This window comes from Heteronotia binoei, chromosome 8 (assembly GCF_032191835.1).
Source record: "Heteronotia binoei isolate CCM8104 ecotype False Entrance Well chromosome 8, APGP_CSIRO_Hbin_v1, whole genome shotgun sequence".
Lineage (NCBI taxonomy): Eukaryota > Metazoa > Chordata > Lepidosauria > Squamata > Gekkonidae > Heteronotia > Heteronotia binoei.
Window position 1 is genome coordinate 78,655,007 of NC_083230.1, and position 22,605 is coordinate 78,677,611.

At 41.8% G+C, this 22,605-nt stretch overlaps 1 protein-coding gene across 3 annotated transcripts in view; it reads right to left on the bottom strand.

Annotated features, from left to right (window-relative positions):
- Window positions 1-1,933: 1,933 nt before the first annotated feature.
- Window positions 1,934-22,605, bottom strand: part of SERHL2 (serine hydrolase like 2) — a 48,854-nt gene continuing 28,182 nt past the window's right edge. Inside the window, exons 1-13 of one of the 3 annotated variants that reach the window (XM_060245329.1) lie at window positions 16,791-16,988; window positions 14,499-14,648; window positions 14,295-14,408; window positions 10,449-10,490; window positions 9,865-9,884; window positions 9,065-9,139; window positions 7,956-8,039; window positions 7,633-7,745; window positions 6,654-6,733; window positions 5,746-5,780; window positions 3,459-3,535; window positions 3,022-3,109; window positions 1,934-2,498 (exon numbers count right to left, since the gene is read on the bottom strand). In XM_060245329.1, coding sequence (XP_060101312.1) covers window positions 2,379-2,498; window positions 3,022-3,109; window positions 3,459-3,535; window positions 5,746-5,780; window positions 6,654-6,733; window positions 7,633-7,745; window positions 7,956-8,039; window positions 9,065-9,139; window positions 9,865-9,884; window positions 10,449-10,490; window positions 14,295-14,408; window positions 14,499-14,646 — 996 coding nt within the window. In that variant the 5' untranslated portion in view covers window positions 14,647-14,648; window positions 16,791-16,988 and the 3' untranslated portion in view covers window positions 1,934-2,378. Of the gene's footprint in view, window positions 2,499-3,021; window positions 3,110-3,458; window positions 3,536-5,745; window positions 5,781-6,653; window positions 6,734-7,632; window positions 7,746-7,955; window positions 8,040-9,064; window positions 9,140-9,864; window positions 9,885-10,448; window positions 10,491-14,294; window positions 14,409-14,498; window positions 14,649-16,790; window positions 16,989-22,605 lie in introns of those variants that run through there. The other 2 variants (XM_060245330.1, XM_060245331.1) reach the window with 2 other exon arrangements.

Here is a 22,605-nt window from a genome sequence, read left to right on the forward strand (position 1 = left end):
CCTCGTCCGCCTTCATGAAAGGCATCCCTATAGAGGACATCTGCGCCGCAGCCGTCTGGTCCTCCACATCTACCTTCGCCTCGCACTACGCTCTCGACGTTCGTGCCCGGCGAGATGCCTCCTTCGGACAAGCGGTGCTACGGTCGATCTTCGACTAACCACTGTGAGTACCACTATCATTACGTTACGCTCTAACTTTACATATTCTTACAGATCCAGCACCCACCTCCGAAGAAATGGCTCGCTAATCACCCATATGTGTGAATGCACAGAGACCACGAAGAAGATGGACAGGTTTCTTACCTGTAACTGGTGATCTTCGAGTGGTCATCTGTGCAATCACACAGACCCACCCAGCCTTCCCCGCTGCTGGAAGCTAGTTAGCACAGTTATTTCCACCTATCCGGCGGCGGGAAGAAACTGAGTGGCTAAGCACCTCCCCCTTGTCCAGGCATGCGCAGTAGCTGCCTCCTCCCAGGACAAGTGGGAGGCGCGCCAGATCTACGATCAAGATTGCTTTGAACTCTCCGAGGTCGGGGCCAATCCTGCGGATTACCCATATGTGTGATTGCACAGATGACCACTCGAAGATCACCAGTTACAGGTAAGAAACCTGTCCTTTCTACTATCAAACCACTTCAAACAGTTGATATACTTCTCTTGCCATAAACACCAACAAAATTTGTGGTAGGATATGAGCTTTTGTAAATCACTGCTGCTCACTTCAGATATCTGAAGAAGTGAGCAGTGACTCACCAAGTTCATATCCTACCATAATGTTTGTTGATCTTTAAGATTCTACTGGACTCTTACTTTTTTCTACTGCTACAGGCAGACTAACACAGCTACCAATCTTGATCTACTCTGCTGCCAGTTATGCTAAATGTTTTATGTAGTACAGTGTGTTATTGCTATGGTATATATAAGGAACAATAGTTTGCTAGGGTACATGTTGAAATAGCATAGTAAAGGGGGGTGTTGGTAGCTGCTGTATAGTAATCTTGACAATGATTATGGAGGTCTTTGGAGAGCCAGTATGGTGTAGTGGTTAAGAGAGCGGACTCTTATCTGGGAGAACCAGGTTTGATTCCCCACTCTTCCACTTGCACCTGGCATCTTCTTCAGTCTTCTTTGGAGATGCAGCACATACATTTTCTAAATAAATTGTTGTTCCTGTTCCTTGAGAGAGTTGCCTGTGCTACTGATTGAGTCTTCCAGGATGATTTGTCTGCTCACTCCCCAGGAGAAATTATGATCCAGAAAAGGAGCGAGATCAGGCTTGCTAGTGGTATTCTGTTTTCTTTGAGCAGTTCAAGGTAATTGCAGAACAAGCTTTCATCCTTCTAAGATGGGGATGGGTGGTGTGCACAAGCACACATTACCAAGTAAAATTGTCAGATGGTACAAAAAATGAATATATTTGATTCTCTAATGCAAAATGTATCTATCTACCACAAAATTTTGGACATGACTAAAGGTGAGTTGTCATCAGCTGCTAATATAAATCTTGTAGACACTCACACTTCAGGTGTGCTGGAGAAGGGGGTAAGAGAGCAGGCTGAACATGATAGGGAAAGAGGACCAGCTAATTATTTTGTTAAATGTTATCAAGGGAGACACACTTTCTCTTTGTTGTGGAAGCCCAATAGGATTCTGTAGCTGACAGTACATGCTGACTCTCCCTTCTTGTATCTTTTCATCTGACATTAAAACAAAATGTGGATAATATCCCTACAGTTTCTTATGGCTAAAAGCATAGGCAAGAAGAAGCTTCTTTGAATTTTTTAAAAACTGCTTAAAGAGCAGGAAAACAGTATTCAAAAACAGGCTGTTTTTGTGAATCCAAGAATAAAAGCTGGGATATTCTAGTCTTGATTGATGCACTTGATGGGACTGATAAAACCTTGTGATAAAGTACATCCTTCTAACCATGTTAAACTAGCACTAGAAGCTAATACTTTTATTAAACTAAGAGCTGTTGTCTGTTTAGAACATTGGGCTTTCAGACAGAAGTAACCTATTGTGCCAAAAAATAGTACAAACAACTGGGATCCCATGTAGCCTGTGTGCATTAATAAAATATGAAGCTGGCTGAGTCATTCAACAAAAACAGTATATGAGAGCCAGCAAAATTGTCACTGCCACCTGAAGGCACATTCTTGGTTACAGTAGATGCGTCTACATTTTCTCCATGACTTTTACAGACTTCCAAGACTCCTGCAACTGTTTCCAGTGGAACCTGGAATCCCTCTGCCGCAAAGGAAGAGTCCTGTAGGAAGTTCAGTGGTAGTGTTGTCCACACTCCAGAAGCAGGAAAGGATGGTTCTTCCGGAAGAACTCATCCACTGGGCAGTCAGCAGGGGAGATGGAGATGCTGGCTACAGACTGGATTTGAGACTCTCGCTTTTACTTAAGAAGGCACTGATGATCCCTGCTACAACTTCCGGCTCATTCAGATGGACAAAGTGATTCCCAGTTACATCAACGTAGTGGTAGCGCTAAGGGTGAGAAAGAATACAATGAGAAAAGGGACTCTGGAGGAAGTGGTGGCTGAAACATTCTAAGCATCAAGGGGTGGCTATACTGGGTAACTGATCTGACAGTGCAAGATTAGAAGCCATTCAGTGGGTTACGGAATTCTTGACTGGATCTCTCTTCACAGAAGGTGGTAAACCCAAATGCTGTGATGCAGTGCATTACAGATAGCAAAAAAAATCTACACTTTCTAACAGCTCTGCCACTGGAATCTTGCTTTTTTTCCTCCCTCCCCTGAGTAAAATTTAAAACATTTAACTCTCAGCAAGCTGCTTAAACAAACCAACCCAGTGCTCAATACTGTTTTTTGTGCAGTCACACTTCTGGTACCTCCACAACCTTACTTGCAACACTCTTCTCCCTCCCACCCCAATATATGCATAGCAATATACAGGTGGCTTCCTTACTCTAAAATACCATCATGAGAGAAAAGACTGTACATGTAGTCCAGTGGGTGTCTGGCAAGAGCTAGCCAGCTGTGCTTACCTCTTTTAGGAAGATCCTGAATGCCTCTTGCAGGGGTTTCACAATGGGCACATCCTTAGACTCGATGGAAAAAATCCCATCTCGTGCTCTAGAAAGAAATACAAACTTTGACGCTATCTGGATGCCCTGATTATGCAAAATATAAAAAGGGCTTGCTGGATAGTGTAGTTTGCATTCTTGTGGGTAATTTGCATTATCAAGGACAAGTTGGTCATGTGAACAGAAGCCTCTCCAGGGCAACTGTACTGTGCATCCATTTAATATATGCCATATATTTTTCCATTAAAGGAATAGGTACCCCAGCTGCGCTCCTTAAAAATTGTCCTTAGCCTTATTCTTGTGGCAGAACACTGAAGCAGTGGGGTTTTTTACCTAGAATTTTTGCATAAGAGGAGTAAGAAAGAGTGATTTCTGGTTATATCTGTGTTATCACTCACATGATCATCAGTACATCAGCCTGGATTTTTTTCAGGAAGATCAAAGATTGGTCCAAACTCACAAAACTGTGATTGTGCTACAAATGAAAATACAAAGTCAGACAGGGTTAGCTATCCAGGTTTCTGCAAATATAGAATAACCTGTGGAACTTGATAACTTGCCTAAATTGCTGCAAATTAATTTTTGCTGTTGAATCCTCAGTTACAGGAAAATGTTTGAAAACGTTTGCAGCAGTGTTTGCAAAAAGACATTTTTCAATTTCAGGTTCTTCTAGTTTTGGCCACAGAGCCTGACATCTTATAAATATCTTCAAGACTGGGCTTCCATGAAGGAAGCTAAATTGGGGCAGAGAGAGTAGTTCTATGCCTTGGAGGGAGTCATTTGCCTTGGTTTGGCAAGTAAGGGCACACAGGTGGATACACATGTCAAAGAGGCATGGGGAAATCCCCTGAATCCAGTAGCCTCTGCCATATGCACTGCTTCTCTCCAGACTGCTAAAAAAATCTGCTAGTGCTGAACACCCAATGCTAGAGCTCTTTCTTTCCCCCTGCATTGTGAGTGGGGGAAGTGAGGAGCTTCAGGCAGGTCCCCTCTTGTCAGGCATTTCTTTGATGTGGCAAAGAGGAATGTCTCATAAGTGCTATTCTCCTAGTCAACCTCTGGATCAAGAGGGCTGGCTCTTAGTTATCAAGCATCACAGGATAAATGAGGTAAGGAACTACTTTGTACAAAACTATGAGTAGTCATATTGAATGACAGGACAGAATACCTCAAATTGTGTCAAATACACAGTTAATGAACTGTGAGACCTCAAGTATCATTTTCAACTACTAGGTTTAAGTGATATAACAAAAGTAAGGTAGTTCAAAAGAACAGAATCATATGTCCGCACACAATCGGGTGGGCTGTCAGGCATGCTAAACTTTTAAGTATCTATGTAGATGAAGCCTCATACTGGGAACCATCCATTCTAGAAACAAGGTTGTTTTTGACTCAGAACAGGCTTTTCTATGGTAGTTCCCCCCATCTAGAAAAGTGTGCCTATTCCCTTCTCTTTTTTTAGAAAACTGGTAAAATGATAAGTTTTAGAAGTTAGGCATCTTGAAAAAAGTGTTGTCTGTGCTGACATTTGCTGTCTGAATTATTTCTGAATTTTACCTTTCTGTGTAAAATTAAAGGAAGTCCTGCCCTGGAAACAGAAGTGGTACTGCTTCACAGCATATTTCCTGGAGAGGTTCACTGTGATCTCCATATGGAGAGCAGCACCAGTGGACAGAACTCATGAGAACTGGAGGGTGGTTTTAGTGTTCCCAGCATCTCTCTCACATGTTCCACCCCTGAAAGATGACCCAGGAGTAATGGCCCAGTTGAATCCACCTTTCTTGTTCTCTTCTCCAATGCCACTTTGAAAATTGAAAGGCAGAGAGTGTAAACCTTCAGACAGTTTTTGGTTTAATGTGTTCTGTAAACTGCTGTGGTAATTACTCAGGGCCAAACCATGTACATTTTGTAAGAGGCTGGGCCTGGGTTTACACAGCTCCAAAATTACACAAATAACTAAAACCCCCAGACATTTTTAATTGGGAAAGGGCAGGGAGAGGCAGGAGTCCCTCCTTCCTCCATGCCATAATCTTGAGCCTCTGCAAATGTTTAAAATGTCACTGTGGCTGCATGGAAAGCAAGTCAGGTCTGGGGAATTTGGACTCAATTCATTACAAAATGTAATGTGTACTTTTGGCCCTTACAAAGCAGTTATAATTTGTCGTGCTGAATTTTATTCATTTTTTCAACCGTTTCTGCTGAATGCTGTAATTACAGCTTTATGTATGACTATTTTCATTCAACTTATTATTCAAAATGTTCATATATTACCTAACATTAAAATGAAGGTTCTAAGTAAATCATGGTTCTTTTGAATTCATCTGATTAGGCAAGTGTTCTCCAGAAGACAGGGAATACAGAGAATAGATGAGAGTTAGTTAAAAGGAAAACATAACAGGGAAACTAGCCTGCTTAAAACTTCTGAGAATTTATAGAATGCAGAGGAAGATTTAGCTGGTGGCAGATAATAATTTCCATTAATTCCTTCCCTCTCTTTCCTTTCAAGTCCCCAGCTTATTCCCTCTAATATTGAACTTCATAGTCAAATCAGTACAGCAGCAAAGTGGGGCCACCCAAAGTCAATAGGGGCTTCCCACCTATGTCAGAGAAATCCCTAATCCATGTTCGTACCTTTTTTGCTGGATAAGCAATAAGGGAATGAAAATCAACTAGAGCAGAACTTACCAAAGTAATTCTTATATCTCTGTTATAGACCACGCCTGGGGGGTAAGGGAAATGAGAATGCATTAGGCCCTGAAGCCAGGGCAGCTGTTCCATGGTTGATGCCTGAAGTCAGTCATCTCTTATAACTGGAAAGTCAAACTACATCAAACTTCAAAACAAAGATCAGCAAAGGAGTCAGTATAATAAAGCCTATTTGCATAACTGAAAAGATACACTATAGCATTACATGCTGAGTAGTATTCAATTAAGTTTCTGTAGCCCAAACACTGGCTGTTAAGAGTTATTTATTAGAAAATGGCACACACAAGATCTCACAATAAGTAACAAAATATATGCAGAAGCACCCTGTGCAATTGTTTTAGTGCACTGGCATAAATCTGTGCAAGGTTTACGCTAGGACTTCTAAAAGCTGCCCATTTCTATCCTTTTCCTTTTACAGGCTATTTTATCATCCCACCTACTACTCCAATATATTTTAACTTACACATATTCTTTTTTTTTTTTAAGAGCCCCATGGCCGGCTCCAGGTTGACTCAGCTTTCCATCCTTCCGAGGTCGGTAAAATAAGTACCCAGCTTACTGGGGGGAAAGTGTGGATGACTGGGGAAGGCAATGGCAAACCACCCCGTAAAAAGTCTGCCGTGAAAACATGAAAGCAACATCACCCCTGAGTCGAAAACGACTGGTGCTTGCACAGGGGACTACCTTTACCTTTATTCTTTTTTAAAGGTATACTTGATTCCATTACTGAGCCACATTTGGCTCTAGAGCCATAGGTTGTAGACCTTGGCTTTATGCAGAGTCAGACCATGGGGCCATCCTTTCTAATGCCATTCAAACAGGAAGATATCTTAGCCTTTCTATTGAACTATTACACAGTGGTCAACTCACTTATAGTAATGCTTTACCTCCTGACACTTCAGTTGTCCCCCGCTGCAGCAATATTTTTCCACTGTCTTCTGTTAGGTGTGGGTTTGCCTTTAATAGTCTAGGGAAATCAGGCAAGAATACGAAAGGTTTGTCACTGAAGAAATAGATGGAGATGACCCCATCTAAATGGTTATCCCAGTTTATACTTGGGGGGAAGGGCTGTGTAAAGCTGCATTTGGATACTGCAACAAACCTCGGTTTTGTCAGGATGGGTGAAAACAACTGGTCATGCTTGCATGCTTCCTACCCTCCTCTCCTTGTATACGGAGCATGACTGCAAACTTCCTGATTTCAGAAGACTTGAATCAAGCTGAAGTTTGCCATGATGTACAAATGTGGACAGCTGGTCAAAATGAAGCTTTGGTTCATCCCAGCAAGCCATAATTTAGATCTACTTTAGTCACAGCCTGTGATTCGAACTACAATTTGACTGGTGGCTGCATTTGAACACAGCAACAAAGTGAAGCTTCATTAAAGGCTTGTAAAATCAGGAATCTTTCAATCATTCTTCACACATCAGGGCAAGCCAGAGGTGGAGTGCAACAGCATAATAAAAAAAATAACTCTGCTTGTGCCCATTCCAAAGGCAGGTTTGTCATAACATCTGAATAAAACTCAGCTCTTGCCCATCTTTTAAACCTCAATTGACATGATTTTAAGTTTAAAACAAAACCCTTTCTTAGCCTATCCTCTATAGCAGTCGTCCTTGGTGGTGATGGGAAACACATACACATATCACTTGCAAGCAACCGGTCACTTACTTTATGGGTCCCTTTCAACTTTCTGTCTGCCCCTAGAGGTGCTGCTGCTTTTTTCTCAGGGCAACAAAGTCCCATGCCACTGTGGCTGTTTTCTTGTCCAGAGCCAGCCTGCATATACAGGACACACTCCATGCTCCCATTCTACAAGGACAGGGGATGAGAGCTACTGACTCCAGAGTCCAAAAAGAGAACTCACCTTTGAAGTGCCTCTTGGGGGCTACGCACTTTAGTGGAATATTGCTTGTTTGCTTCAAAACTCAGCAGACCTTCAAACAGCTTCCGCTTGGCCTTCAGCAGTCTTTCATACTCCTGCAAATCAGAAATAGTTATCTTCTTTCTGTAACTCCTTACAACCAAAACTTCTCACAGAATACACAGAGACCACCACCAGCAACAGTTAGCACCTTCTGAGGTTAACAGTCTATATCAAGAAGACAGGGTAATGGTATGAAAGCAATTAGGATGCAGAAGAACTGAAAATGGGTCCACAACACTAAATGACAGAACCTCAAACCTCACCTCTAATATTGATGGGGCATCTTTAGGGGTGAATGGGGAGCTTGGCTTCTTTTGTATATTTAATCCTGGGCCCCTCTCATCACCCTGAGAACAAGACAGCCAATGAACAATCACAGAACCTGGCAGTGGTTTTTAGTAACAGGAATTCCTGTTTTGTCGGAGACTACAGCAGTTCAAATTTGAACTGCAAAACATCAGTGAAGCACATTCCATTCTGATCAACAAGAAGCTGAGAACAAGGCAATTGTCTGTCTGTCTGTCTCTCTATCTCTGCTCATATAGCTATCACCTTAAGCAGAAATTAAAATTAAAATAGAAAAGGTCTTACCTAATGTTATTTCCCTGATATTTAATTATTGCTCCTATAAATTTTGCCACTGAAAGGATAACAAGATCATTTGTGTCCAATAGTAGTCATGTCACCTGAGCTCTTATATTAACTAATTCCATATTTTTAAATAAAGGGGTGATTAAATTACCCTTCAACTTGTTGGATATAGGGCAAACAAAGCAATATTAAAATAGAGAACAGTTTTCCTGATTGCAATATTTGTGAAATGCAAATAGGACTTCTGAGCCCACGTCCCATCAGTGGCATGGGCAATTTCTAAACATGATAGAAAAGCTCATTTTTCTGATACATTTAGAAATTCAAGCTACATTAAAATCCAAGGTTGTCATATGAGCACTCAGGAGGTATAGAAAACAGCTAATGTGTTAGGTGGTAGAGCTGTTCTGCACCTGTTAGGGGAGGCTCTGTGGCTCAGTGGTTAGAGCCTCTGCTTTGCATGCAGAGTTGCACATTTAATCCATGGCATCTGCAAATACAAATATCCGGCAGTAGGTGATATGAAAGACCTCTACCTGAGACTCCAGAGAGCCATTGCAGTCAGAGTAGATAAGGCAGCTTCATGCATTTAATCACATAGTACTTTCCTCCAGAAATATAACACAGGTATCACCAAGAAGCCTCACTATCTTGGTGGGTAGAGAACATTCTATTTCACAGATGTGTGATTGCTTCCCAGCTACCCCATCTCTGACTTGACCTGTAGCTTATCATGCTCACAAGTGTGTTGTAAAAAGAGAAAAACGTTTTAAAATCTAACCTTAGGTGCTGGGAAAAAGCCATACGATTCCACTAGGATCAGCTTGTCCACCATGTCAGGAAAAATGCACGAGAACTAGGAAGACCCAAGAAGAGCAAGGTAGTTTAATTCCTTTATCCCAGGCATGAATGTCAGTAGTAACATTTTTTGCCTTCAGGCATTTATTTCCTTATGTTCTTCTGACAACCACAGAGCGAACCGGAGTCCCCTGCCTAACCTAAGATTCTCATTCCATGCCCTGCTCCATATGTGCCCACAGAAGTGAGGCAAGACCTTTTTGGTGGTTGGGACTCATTTATGGATTGCCTTCTCCTGGAGGTTCACCCAGCCCCCACTCTGCTGCTTTTCAGATGCCAGGTCAAGGCATTTTTATTTACTTAGGCTTTTGTTTGAGCTTTTTCATGATCACATTTTCATTGTTTTATTATATGACTATTTTAGCATATTAGCACCTGTTTTATGGCCTGTATATCATTTTATATTGTTTTATATGACTGGCCTGTTTTACAACTTTCATACTGATTTTGTTTTTGTTTTTTTCTGTTCCCAAGCTGACTCTTCCTTTTCTTGTGGGTTCTGATCACCTTAATTTAATTGTTGCTAGTTGGGGGATATTTTTACTGCTGTTCAATTGGCATAAAGTGCTGATGCATTAATTTATAGTTTTATTTGTTTTGCTAAGAGTCAACTTGGGCAGCTTCATTCTTGAGAACTGACAAAGTTGTTAACTACATTAAAACAGTTTAATGGAGGAAAAAGAGTTTTATATCAGTTAACACCTTTTAAAAAACATTACTCACCATTCCTGCCACAGTTCCACCTGAATGAAAGAACAGGAGTGTGGTTTAAATGTACAATATGAAACCAATATCAAGTTTGAAGTCCTTATCACTAACCATCCTCAAAAGAAGAAGGCTAATAAATCAGAGAACTGGGTTAGGTTACATGAGTTAAGTAAGCAAATAAGAGAGACATGTTACACCTCATAAAAAATACTGTTACAAGTTCCAAAAGGTTGACCTGGAAGCTAATTGTTGCTAGTTGAGAGCCGGTTTGGTGCAGTGGTTAAGTGCATGGACTCTTATCTGGGAGAACCAGGTTTGATTCCCCCCTCCTCAACTTGCACCTGCTGAAATGGCCTTGGGTTAGCCATTAGCTCTGGCAGAGGTTGTCCTTGAAAGGGCAGCTGCTGTGAGAGCCCTCTCAGCCCCACTCATCTCACAGGGTGTCTGTTGTGGGGGGAGAGGATATAGGAGATTGTAAGCCGCTCTGAGTCTCTGATTCAGAGAGAAGAGCGGGGCATACATCTGCCATTCTTCTTCTTCTAATTATTTGCTAGCTTTTGAGAAAAAGCAAAACTACTCTGGGAATAAAAGCCACTTACCTAGACTATGACCCATGAGGGTAAATCGACTCCACTTCAATGCTAAAAGAAAAGAAAAAGGGAAAAAGATTCTGAAAGAAATCTAATTGTTAGGATCTGACAAATTGCATGGAGGCAGCATTATTTAAAGACAGATTAGCCCATATTGTCCAGACTGTGGTGTTTGAAGCACAGAATACCACTAGACAGAAACCCTTTAATATGGAATGTCTGAATCCCCCCCCCCCCAAAATAGATGATACTGGCAAAGTGCTGATGAGAAGAAAATGGTTGCTTCTTAGATAGAAAAAGGGACTTCGGAACACTCAGTAAAGGATGTACTTATTGTATTCCCTGAGTTTTAGCTAAAAATTGGCACTTGAAGTAGTTACAGATATTGAAGCCAATACAGATAATAATAATTAAAATATAATTTAAAAGATGTTCAGTAAGTACAATGGAAGTGAGCAGCTGTTGCTTCTCCCTTGGTCAGGCCTTGTTGATGGCTGCCATCTGAGGTACTGTTTTAGTTTCACATTCCTTTGCATATTAGCATGTGTCATATCCATGCCATATCAAAAATTAATATTTATTCAGTGTATTTTTATCCTGCTTCTCAGCCAAAAATTGTCTCCCCCAGTGACTTGTGGCCATTTAAGACCAGCACAGATATAAACTAAAATATAATTTCAAAAAGAACACACAGTCTGTGAGGTCTGGGTTGCAGCAAACTAGAAGGGTCCTTCCTGAAGTCGGTAGCCACCTGAGATACTGTTCTAATTTAATCCTTCATTACAAATCAGCATATCTGTAGTGGACCTGTGGCAAAAGTTAATAGTAAAACATATTTAACAAAAAATATTTCCTAGAATTGCAGCAGAGAGAGCATAATTTAAAAACTGTTGTTTGGGGCCTACCAGGTATTAGATTATCCAGCCAGGCTAGGGTTGCCAAGTCCAATTTAAGAAATATCTAGGGACTTTGGGGGTGGAGCCAGGAGACTTTGGGGGTGGGGCCAATATCAAGGCTGTGACAAGCATAATTCCAAAGGGAGTTCTGGCCATCACATTTAAAGGGACAGCACACCTTTTCAATTCCTTCCTTCCATAGGAAATAATGAAGGATAGGGGTACCTTCTTTCGGGGCTCATAGAATTGGACCCCCTGGTCCATCTTTTTGAAACTTGGGAGGTATTTTGGGAAGAGGCACCAGATGCTATACTGAAAATTTGGTGCCTGTACCCCAAAAAACAACCCCCCCCAGAGCCCCAGATACCCGCAGATCAATTCTCCATGATTTTCTATGGGAATAACTCTCCATAGGGAATAATAGAGTTCCCAGCAGACATTTCCCTCCCCTCCCCCTGCTTTCTGACGACCCTGAAGCAGGGGGAGGGTCTCCAAACCGGGGAATCCCCTGCCCCCACCTGGGGATTGGCAACCCTAAGCGAGGTCTACAATCCAAGTATTTATTTATTCACTTACTTACTTTCTTTATGTCCTGCCTTTCACCCCAATGGGAGGAGGGGACCAAAAATACTTTACATCATTCTCATTTCCATGTTAGCCTCACAACCCTGCAAGATAGCTTGGGGATTTCAACTCAGAGGCCTTAGTCCAGATTCTACTAACCATTACACCATAATGTAATATCTGAAGGAGTCTCTCTTCTCATACAGCTATACACTAGTTAAGACAATGTGAGGCCCTTCTCCAAGTCTGCCCACCTTCAGAAATGGAACAGTTAGTAGCTCTCACATTCAGAGTATTCTGCCTAGTCAGATTTGACTGACACCACCATCACTGTTAGCATTTAGTCTCCAGGCAAAATGTTTTTTTCTCTTGTGATTCTAATGCCATGTAATGTTTTTAACCTGGTTTTAGCTGCTGTTTTTAATCACACTTGATGGTGTTTTTATTTGTTGCTGCTAGTTTTAGATTTCTTGATCATGTTGCTTTTACTGTTTTTGCATTCGCACACACACACACACACACACACACACACACAGTATGTGTGTGTCCGTATAAATATGCAGTATTTATAGTTTATTTTATTTTATTTATTTAATTCCACTTTTATCCCGTTCTCCCTGTTGAGGCGGGCTCAGGGCGGCTCACACAGACATGCATGTGCATGATTCAACGTAATAGTACAGCATTAAAACCATAAAACAGTAAAATAGACATAAAATACATTTTAAAAAAATGTTTTGGTGCCATTAGTGTAGGATACCTTGATGATTATGGTGAAGGGCAGTTATTTCCCTTATAAATATATGATTGAGCTGCTAGGCTTGTCTCAAAGAGCAATTGCTGTAACCCAAGGAAAACTATGAAAGCTGTTTTTGTACATCATTATGATTTCAGGAGTGACAGAAAAGGAGTACTCTTTCAAAAACAAAATTATCAGTCAAATATAAAACAGCCCTAAGTTCTGGATTATCACTACAGTTTTCCAAATAAGGTGCTATTAACACCTAATATTACAAGGAAGCTCTTTATGGAAAGACCCTTTGGAAAGTTTTGGGGGAACTAGTCATACATTATTGCACAATTAAGTGATTGCAGCAACAGAAAACTAATTTTAGTTAAACTCAATTTTAGTTATATTGTTCACAGAATATGAGCAAAACCCAGTTTGAATTAACTTTTGGGATCAATGATTAAAAAAAAATGAATAAATGCATTCCAAGATGCCCTGACTTGGATAGCCCAGGCAAGCCAGATTTTGGGAGCTAAGCAGGGCCAACCCCAGCAAGTATTTGGAAAGGAGACCTCCAGAGAACACCAGGAGTTGGGAGAAAGAGGCGGGTTTATCAAGTCACTTCTCTGAATGTCCTTCATGCCACAATAGGTCGAATGATTTCCAGGCATAGGCACACACATGCACTCGCACACACAAATGCAAAAATACAAAAATAATGCATTCCATGATGATGATGCACTTCTGAAAAAAGAACAAAGATTTAAGTTGTATTGTATCCTTTCACATGACACTGAAGCTGGATGAGGGCTAATACATCAAAACTCAGTTCAGACGGAAGGACTGTTGGTAGGCAGTTCAGGGAGGCAGTATTCAACTTATTCAGGAAAGGGCTGTGCTCCCCTTTAAGGAGCAGATGTGCAGTTTCTCCTTGCTGCTAAAGCTGAATGCTCAGTGGCATTTGTGGCTCAAGGGGTCTTTCAGCTGCTCTGCCTGCCTCTTTCACTGCTGCCCAGCCTTGTCACTGTTATCCATGCTCTGGTGACACACAAGATAGATTACTGCAATGAGTTCTGCATGGAAAGTCTTTGTCTGGAATCTTCATCTGGTTCAGAATACAGCTGCTATACTGTTGGCTGAAACAAACCAGTCTGTTAGAGAATCTGGCACTGGATCCCAGTTTGTCCCCAGATAATATTCAAGAAGCTGGTTTGAGCTATAAATCTCCAAACAGTTGGGACTGAACTCCATAGAGGACTGCTTTCTGTCAGATGAATCTTCCCAGTTTTCCAGATCTGCCTGGAGGTCCAAATGCAGCGGTCTCCATTTTAACAGATGATGTGTGGTGACCAGGCAAAGGGCCTTCTGTTTGGTAGCACCCCATTTATGGAATGTCTACCTAGTATATCTGCAAGGTCTCAATATACTATCATTCAGTTGTTTTGGTTTTTATAAAGTTTTCAGTTTCAATAAAATTTTTATTTTAAATTGTTTTCAAGTTTTTCCTTCATAGTAGGAATACAAATATTTAAAGTAAATCACTCTGGTTATAATTGATCTGGGACTGTGAGACAACCTGTATGTCTTTGCCCTGGAGCAGGACAGGGACAGAGCACTCAGATGCTGAAACTTGCTATGTGCTACAGATAATTCCACCATGCTCACCTTCGACTACTCTGCGCACATCTCCCACATAGTCCATGAAGTGATATGGAAACCCAGGTGGCCGGTGGGATGACAGCCCATGTCCCCCAAAATCTACTGCCATGTAATAGCAATCTGAAAGAGAACAAGGGAAAGAGGAACAAGTCATGTGGCAGTCCTCACTCCAATATAAAACAGAATAGCCCTTAAATAATGTAAACATACCTTTGGGGAGCAAAGGAATGAGCCTGTTGAAAGTGTTTGCATTGTCCAGCCAGCCATGCAAACAGAGCACAGGTCGGCCCTGCGGTGGTCCCCACGCCTTGGCTGCAATATGACCCCAGGGAACCAAGAACTTCAATTCTGAGATCATGCCTAAAAGGGAAAAAGCAGCAAATCACAACTGCCACCACACCAGGAAGTACAGTGTGCTGGTAATTATACCGCATTAAGAAAGACAGTTTGCAATTATTATGGCAGGAAGGGGGAAACTGTGCCTTTCCTTACTGGGAAACTCCCTTAGATCAAGGGAATACCCTGGCAACCAGCTGCCACCACTCAGTACCTCCTGAGAACATCCAGACTGACCTGCTGAGAAGGCATTCTTCCAGCACAGTACTAGAGCAATAGCAAGATATCTTACAACCAACCTGGAAGCACCTGTGTGGGCTAACATGTGTGGAAGAGATTAAGAGACATATCCCAAATAAATAAATTGTACAAAAACAAAACGTTTGCAAGGCCTGAGTGAAGCTCCGTTTGCAAGATCTGGGCAAGACTGTTAAGCATAGGACATTTTGGAGGTAATTAATTCACAGGATCACCATATGTCCATATGGATCACAGGTTCACCATATGTCCAAAGTAGTTGACAGCACTAAACACACACAGACACATAAGAAGGATACCTTCTAAGTGGCACATAATGATACTGCATAATCAAAAACCATTACTCTGGTCATGTCTAATAAACCAACTGGGCTCAAAACTAATCAAAAAAAGCAAATCTTGCCACCCTCCTTCAAGTCACCAGCACAGATACATCTGACACTAGAGTCCATTTTAGCAGAAGTCACATTCGTCTCCTCTTTATCTGGATCTTTAGGAGGACAAATAGAGCAATGAAAAGTGACTTTTACCTTTGCCCTCCAGTAATACAGTAGCTTTGCAACTGTTCCTCCATTCAAATAGTGTTACTGGGCAAAACATATTCCACGGGGCTGCTTTCACACAGCAAAAACATATGGAAAGGAGCAAGTGCAGAGCTTAGCTAACCCCAACGAGGAAAAATTCTAGAGACAATTTTTGATTCTTATCACAGCAAATTCCAGAGTGGTAACTGCTTTTGCGGGGGGATCCACATTTTTGGAAAAACTTAAAGGCAATAGATTGATTGCGGCAAAGGCTTTTTGAGGCCACCTCAGTCAATACAGAAATATATAAGTATAGATGTTGACGAAAAAGAGGTGTACATTAACAATGGGGTCAAAGCCAATGAAATGCAAGAGAAGCAGTTTTTGAAACTTTTCTGTACCCTGAATAAAACTTTGTTGGTCTTAAAGATGCCACTGGACTCAAACTGTATTCCATTGTTAATAACTGTTCTCACATGCAGCATCAGTAATAGGCAATAATACACAACCTTTCTTATATGTGCCAATCTAACTTAACACCTGTAGCCTGATAGGGACATATTAAACTGAGCTTCAAAGCATCTTAGTGCCTAGCTGTCAACAAATTCTGCTTCAGTTTAATGCTGGAGTCTCCCTTTGGAATTCTTTTGTTAAAAGAGGATAACTTTGCCAAAAGCAGATAATCCTGGTAGAGTGAAATGATCTTCCAAGGTTTCCAAATGTGGCTGTTTTTTATATCAGGTCCATGTCCATTTCATTCTTTTTTACAGTTATATGAGAACAGCATGGTTGGCAGCTGACTGCACATATCACACTGGAGGATGATCCTGTAAAAGCAGCCTCTCAGCTGATGGTGAATCCTTTAATAAGTGACAGAATGGATACAGAGACATCTGGATATGGGCTTGCTGCAGGATGCAGGCCCCACGGAGTCATTTGTCTTGGCTTAATAATCCACGGCCAAGACCCTGCAAAAAATCATAACATGAACTCTGTTTCCATTCTAGCTGAAGCCAGTTTGAGCTTTGTACGCTGTTAAGCAATATGAAGACAGCATGTTAAGTCCGACTATAGCTAGATTCATCCTCAGCAAACAGACGTTAAAGCACAAACCATCGTTCCTGTTTGTAGGCTCAAATCGGACAAGGGTGAAAAAAGGGCGACTTCTTTCTAACGCCCAGGTTCCCCTACCCCAGCTTTAATTTTTTACTCAACATTATCAGAAAACTGAGGAAAGGAAGGAGGTTCAATTATCTGGAGCAGAAGTCCACAGAAGGTCAAGAAACGATCTGAAGACTCGAAGGTTTCCCGGCTGACTCAGATGTCCCATTACTGATTCGTGTGCACAAGACGGTGGCTTTAAAGCGCGAGACGCCAAACCTACTGTAGCTACTGCAAAGATCGGCCAGTCACACTCGCTCCCCGGCCTCAGAAGTCACTTTCTTTCCTCCTCTCAGCAACTGCCGGAAGCTCACAAACCCGCTTCCCCTGGAGCCGGGAATGCCTTTGCAACTCTTAAAGGGAACCAGCAGCTGCTCGCCCACTTCGGAATGCAGCGCGACGCAGATAAACGTCAGGTATTTCCAAGGGGGCCAATAAGTTTCAGCGGTAATGCTCGACTTTCATCATGTGATGCAGAGGCGTGGAAAGCCATTGGCTTTAAGAAATAATACGGCAAAGGGCATCATGGAGGTGAAATTACGTTTAGGTATAAGTCCTATGCAATCTTTATAACTACTGCCGTGTGCGACGTAACTCATTACTATCCCATATTTCCTCCCAACCCCATACCTTAGGCTTTTTTTGTTTCCTTTTCGTCGTCTTCCCACCCCCCGTAATAACTATAGTTGTGGATATATGTATTGTAGCTTGTCCTGTCCTATTTTTCAAGGGAGTTGTCACGATTTAAAAGTAACTTCCCCGATGTTACTGGCCAGGCCAAAACTTATTCCACCGGGTTGTTTTCACACAGTAAATGCGTATGGAAAGGAGCGACTTCAGAGCTTAGATGACCCCAACGAGGAGCTATCATGCAAATTCCAGAGCGGTAGTACCCCAGCATTCAAGCTGTAGTCCTTTGTTACTAGAACTTTTCCCCTCTGCTCTTTCATCTACCTCAGCCATTGCTACATAGTGAGAATGTTGTGTGGTGGAATGAAAGAATCCAAGCAAGAGAGCTTGTGGGCAGCACCCATCTTGCCATACCATTTTGTGACTTTTTGCATTTCTGTAACTTGCTTTTTAGAAGCTGATCATTCCCCTCTTAAAAGGGCACTCCTGTAGCTCTTTGAAAAAAGGCAGTAGCGGCAAAACTACACTTTGTCCCCACCATTTTGTGAACTTTTGCAAACACTCTTTTTTGAAGTCCCCTTTTCAAGAATAGGCGGCCCCATGGTGCAGAGTGGTAAAGTAGCAGTACTGTGGTCTGAACTCTCTGCTCACGACCTGAATTCAATTCTGGCGGAAGCTGGATTCAGGTAGCTGGCCCAAGGTTGACTCAGCCTTCCATCCTTCTGAGATAGGTAACATGAGTATCCAGCTTGCTGGGGGGAAAGTGTAAAAGACTGGAGAAGGCAATGGCAAACCACCCCATATAAAGTCTGCCATGAAAATGTTGTGAAATCAACATCACCACAGAGTTGGAAACGACTGGTGCTTGCATAGGGGACCTTTCCTTTCCTTTCCAAGAATATGTAATACTTCTCCCCTGTGCTTAAAGAAGTAGCAGCTGTGATGAACAGGGCCATTCTTTACTGGCACCTGCATCCCTTGCATAAGAGCTGAATAGTGTATTGCTGGTGCTGAACTGAGCTTAGCAAGGGGAAAGCACTAATGAAAAAGTCTGGGCTTTCCCCCTTATCTGAAAAGGCCTGAGAATTTTCCTTGTCTCATAGGTACAGATACAAAACACTGTCTCCACGGTCCTCACTGTCCCCTCTTGCTGTTCTGGGTAATGCAGGCAGGGGATGATAATAAAGGCTACAATCCTTGATCAGATAAAGCAATCAACAGCAGTATTCCCATCATGAGGATCTGATGAGGGAAGGATAGACAAGATTATGATAATGATGGCCTGCATTTCAGAGGGATTCAGGTGGGTAGCCCTGTTGGTCTGAAGCAACAGAATAAAGTTAGAATTCAGTAGCGCCTTTAAGATCAACAAAAGGCTTGAATAACAGGCCTGGAGAAAAATTGCTGCCTGATGCCAAAGTGGCAAACAGAATTTCCCTGGGCGAGATCATAGCACTGATGCAACCCTTCCTGCCCTCATGAACTGCCTAAGTTTACAGAATCAGTATTGCTGTCATATGGCCATCTAGCCTCTGTTTAAAAACCTCCAAAGAAGGGAAACCCACCACCTACCAAGGAAGCCTGTTCCACTGAGAAACTGCTCTGTCAGGAAGCTCTTCCTAACATTTAGCTGAAAACTCTTTTGATTTAATTTCAACCCGTTGGTTCTGGTCCAACCTTCTGGGGGAACAAAATACAACTCTGCACCATCCTCTATATGACAGCCCTTCAAGTACTTGAAGATGGTTATCATATCACCATTCAGCCATCTCCTCTTCAGACAAAACATACCCAACTCCTTCAACCTTTTCTCATAGGACTTGGTCTCCAGACCCCTCACCAGGCTCAGAAAATGTTGGGTGGAGGGGCTCCCAAGGTAAGAAATTCAGTGGGGGAGCCATGGGATCAGATGGTCCTGTTTGCACAGAGGGCTTCTCTTGAGGAGCCCTGCAAACTCCATGAGTTTCCCTGCCTCCTCTGCCTACCCGCCAGCCACTGTCAAACCCTCCTTTCCCTTCCCTCCCTCCCCCAGCTAGCCCACTGCGGCCTGTGCCTCCTCCACTGGCCCGCCACAGCCCACCCCTTCCCTTCCCTTTGCACACACCCCCAGCGTGCCGCCTGCTTGCCCACTGCCACAGCCTGTGCCTCCTTCGCTGCTACCGCCTCTGCCCCTCCTTTCCCATCCCTTCCCGTCACCTCCTCCCCCCGTGTGATCACGGCAGGGCCCTGTGATTGCACGGGGGGGGGGCAATGGGAAGGGAGAGGTGGGTAGTGGCTGTGGTGAGCCGGCAAAGGAGGCACAGGCAGCATGCTGGGGGTGGTGTGTGTGTGCGAAGGGAAGGGGTGGGTGGTGGTGGGCCGGTGGAGGAGGCACAGGTTGCGGTGGTGGGCGAGCAGGTGGCGTGCTGGGGGGAGGGGTTGTGAAGGGAAGGGATGAGTGGTGGTGGGCTGGCAGGGGAGGCACTGAATGGAGGGGCCCTACAGGGGGAAGGGGGGTTTAATAGAGGGGCTGTGCCTGGGCCTCCCAGTGGATACAGGCCTTCCCCTCACCATCTTCATTGCCCTCCTCTGGACATGTTCCAGCTTGTGTATATCCTTCTTAAATTTACAATTTAACAATGGGCAATGAACCAGTCTATATAAGAAATGTATTTTTAGACACTACTGTACAAAATACATGATGGACAAATAGACACCACCTTATACTGGAGACCTACAGACCAACAAACATATCTACATGCCTTCAGCTACCATCCTAGACATACTAAACAATCCCCTGTATATGGCCAGGCTCTATACTACAACTGCATCTGTTCCAATCCTACAGACAGAGATTCTCACCTGAGGGTTCTACAACAACAAACCTTTATGAAACTAAAATATCCACCTGATGAAGTCAAAAAGCAGATTAACAAGGCCAGAATGACATCCTGAGAAAACCTGTTGCAAACAATAACTTATTTATATAATTTTAACAATACCATAATTCAGTGGTATAATTATATATTATTGATTCTTTTTGGGGAGTTTTAACTAAGTAATAAAAATATTTTTACCTGATTTTGCGTCATTGGCCTTGGCCTTATCTTTTATTTCTTCTCTCACTACACATGCTAATGTTCTCACGTCTGTTTGTAAATTCTTTTATTACCAATTGCCTTCATCCAGTCTTAGCTATATTTATTGCTCAGTTACTTATAGATCTTGACTCTAGCCCTTCCTGGCAATGTGCTGCCCACCCACAACCTGTATATAATGGTTGGTGACTTCTGTTTCATTGTATCTGAAAAAGTGTACATGCACAGGAAATTTTATATCCAGGATATCCTTTGGGCCAAAAGAGTTTCTTCGAATTATACAAGAAAATTTAATCTCCCTCGAGAAGTACAAGTAAAGTTTGTTCGCTCCGAAACCACTGAAAGGATTTTGAGAAAAGCAAGAGAATGTGAATTGAATTGGAAGGGAACAAAGATCAAGGTTCTAAAAGAAACACCGTGGAGTGTGCGACAGCGGAGATTCAAATTTAAGAAGTTGTCTACTTGGTTAGTGAAGCATGCAATTCAGTTCAGATGGCTTATTCCACAAGGCCTGTTTTTTACCTTCCAATCCAAGAGATATAATATCACTACAGAGGAAAAGATGGAAGAATTTTGTGATGAGTTCTTGAAACGGAATGGATCTGAGTCAGGAGAAGACCAGGAAGCAGAAGAAGGTGCCAAGAGGCTTACTGATGATGAAACGACCAGAAAGAAAACCAGGAAAGTTAAAACTAGGCTTCAGAGCAAGAAAGACTTAGCCAAGATACCGGATAGTATTGAACTAGCAAAATGAGTTCTAAGTCTGGAATTAAAATACTTTCCCTGAACGTTAACGGTTTGAATGAACCGGGAAAGAGGAAGAGAACCTTTCAGCAGCTGAAAAAATCTGATGCACAAATTATTTGTTTGCAAGAATCTCATATCAAGAAGGACAATGTGAAGTATTTAGCAAACAAGAAACTTGGCACCTTATACTGTTCATGTGATCCTACAAAAAAAAAAAGGGAGTAGCCATATTTGTATCTCAGCATATAAAGTCGAATTTTTTGTATTCGGATGAACAAGGAAGAATTATTATAGTAGAGGTGGAGATTAACGGTACCAAAACAATTCTTGGCAATATCTATGCCCCTAACGAAAACCAAGAAAAATTTTATCAAGCACTGTACCTCAAATTTAGAGAATTTGACTCTGACAGGTATTGCATTGTTGGAGATTACAATGCAATATTCGATACTAAAATGGATAAAAAATTTGATGATCCTCTAAAAAAGAAAAAGAACCGGAACTTATTACCTAACTCTTTCATGAAAATGGCAGATGAATTAAATTTAGTCGATGCTTGGAGAACGAAAAATCCAAATACTAAAGACTTTACATTCTATTCACATGCACATAAATCTTGGTCCAGAATAGATATGTGTTGGGTATCACTGAATCTTATATTGTCCATCAATCAAGTCGACATCTTACCTCAATCCTACGCTGATCATAGTCCAATTCTTCTAATCCTCAAGGAAAAATTAAGAAATCCCCGTTGGTCTCTAAACTTGCAAATTTTAAAAGAAACTCAATTTCTGGAAGCAGCTAAAAAAGAGGTTAAGGAATTCTATGCCCTCAACTTGGAGAAAGATACAAGGATGCCAGTCATATGGGATGCATTTAAGGCCTTTTTTAGAGGAGTTGCTATCAGATACTCAGCGAAAAGGAAGAAAGAACAAAGGAAATCATACAATGAGCTTATAACCAAATTGGAGTCTTATGAGAAACAACAGAAAACTTTGAATTTAAGGGAGACGAAGGCCAAAATCAGTTTTATTCAACATCAGATAAACCTTCTTTTGGCAGATGAAATTGAGAGAAAATTAAAATGGGCGAAGCAAAATCATTTTGAAAATGCAAATAAAGTGAGTAGATGGCTGGCTTACAGATTGAAGAAGGAAAAGGAGAAAAAGATTATAAAAATGCTGAAAAATGATGCTAAGGAGGAGGTTTTTCAGAATTCTCAAATGAAAGATATTATTCAAAATTTTTATCGGAATCTTTACAAAGAGCAAAAGATAATAGACCAAAAACAAGAACACTATCTGGAGGAAGTTAAAATGAAGCAATTAACACAGGAACAACAAGCAACTTTGGAGAATCCTATTTCAATTCAGGAAATTGTTGATGTGATTAAAATTCAAAAAAGTAATAAGACTCCAGGCCCAGATGGGCTTCCGATTGAGTTTTTTAGAGCTTTTGAAGATATATTATTGATGCCTTTCAAAAAAGTGATCGAGAGTATCCAAAATACAGGGGAGATCCCAGACTCCTGGAAAGAAGCTCTAATTACCCTGATTCATAAAGAAGGTACTGATCCATCAGAAA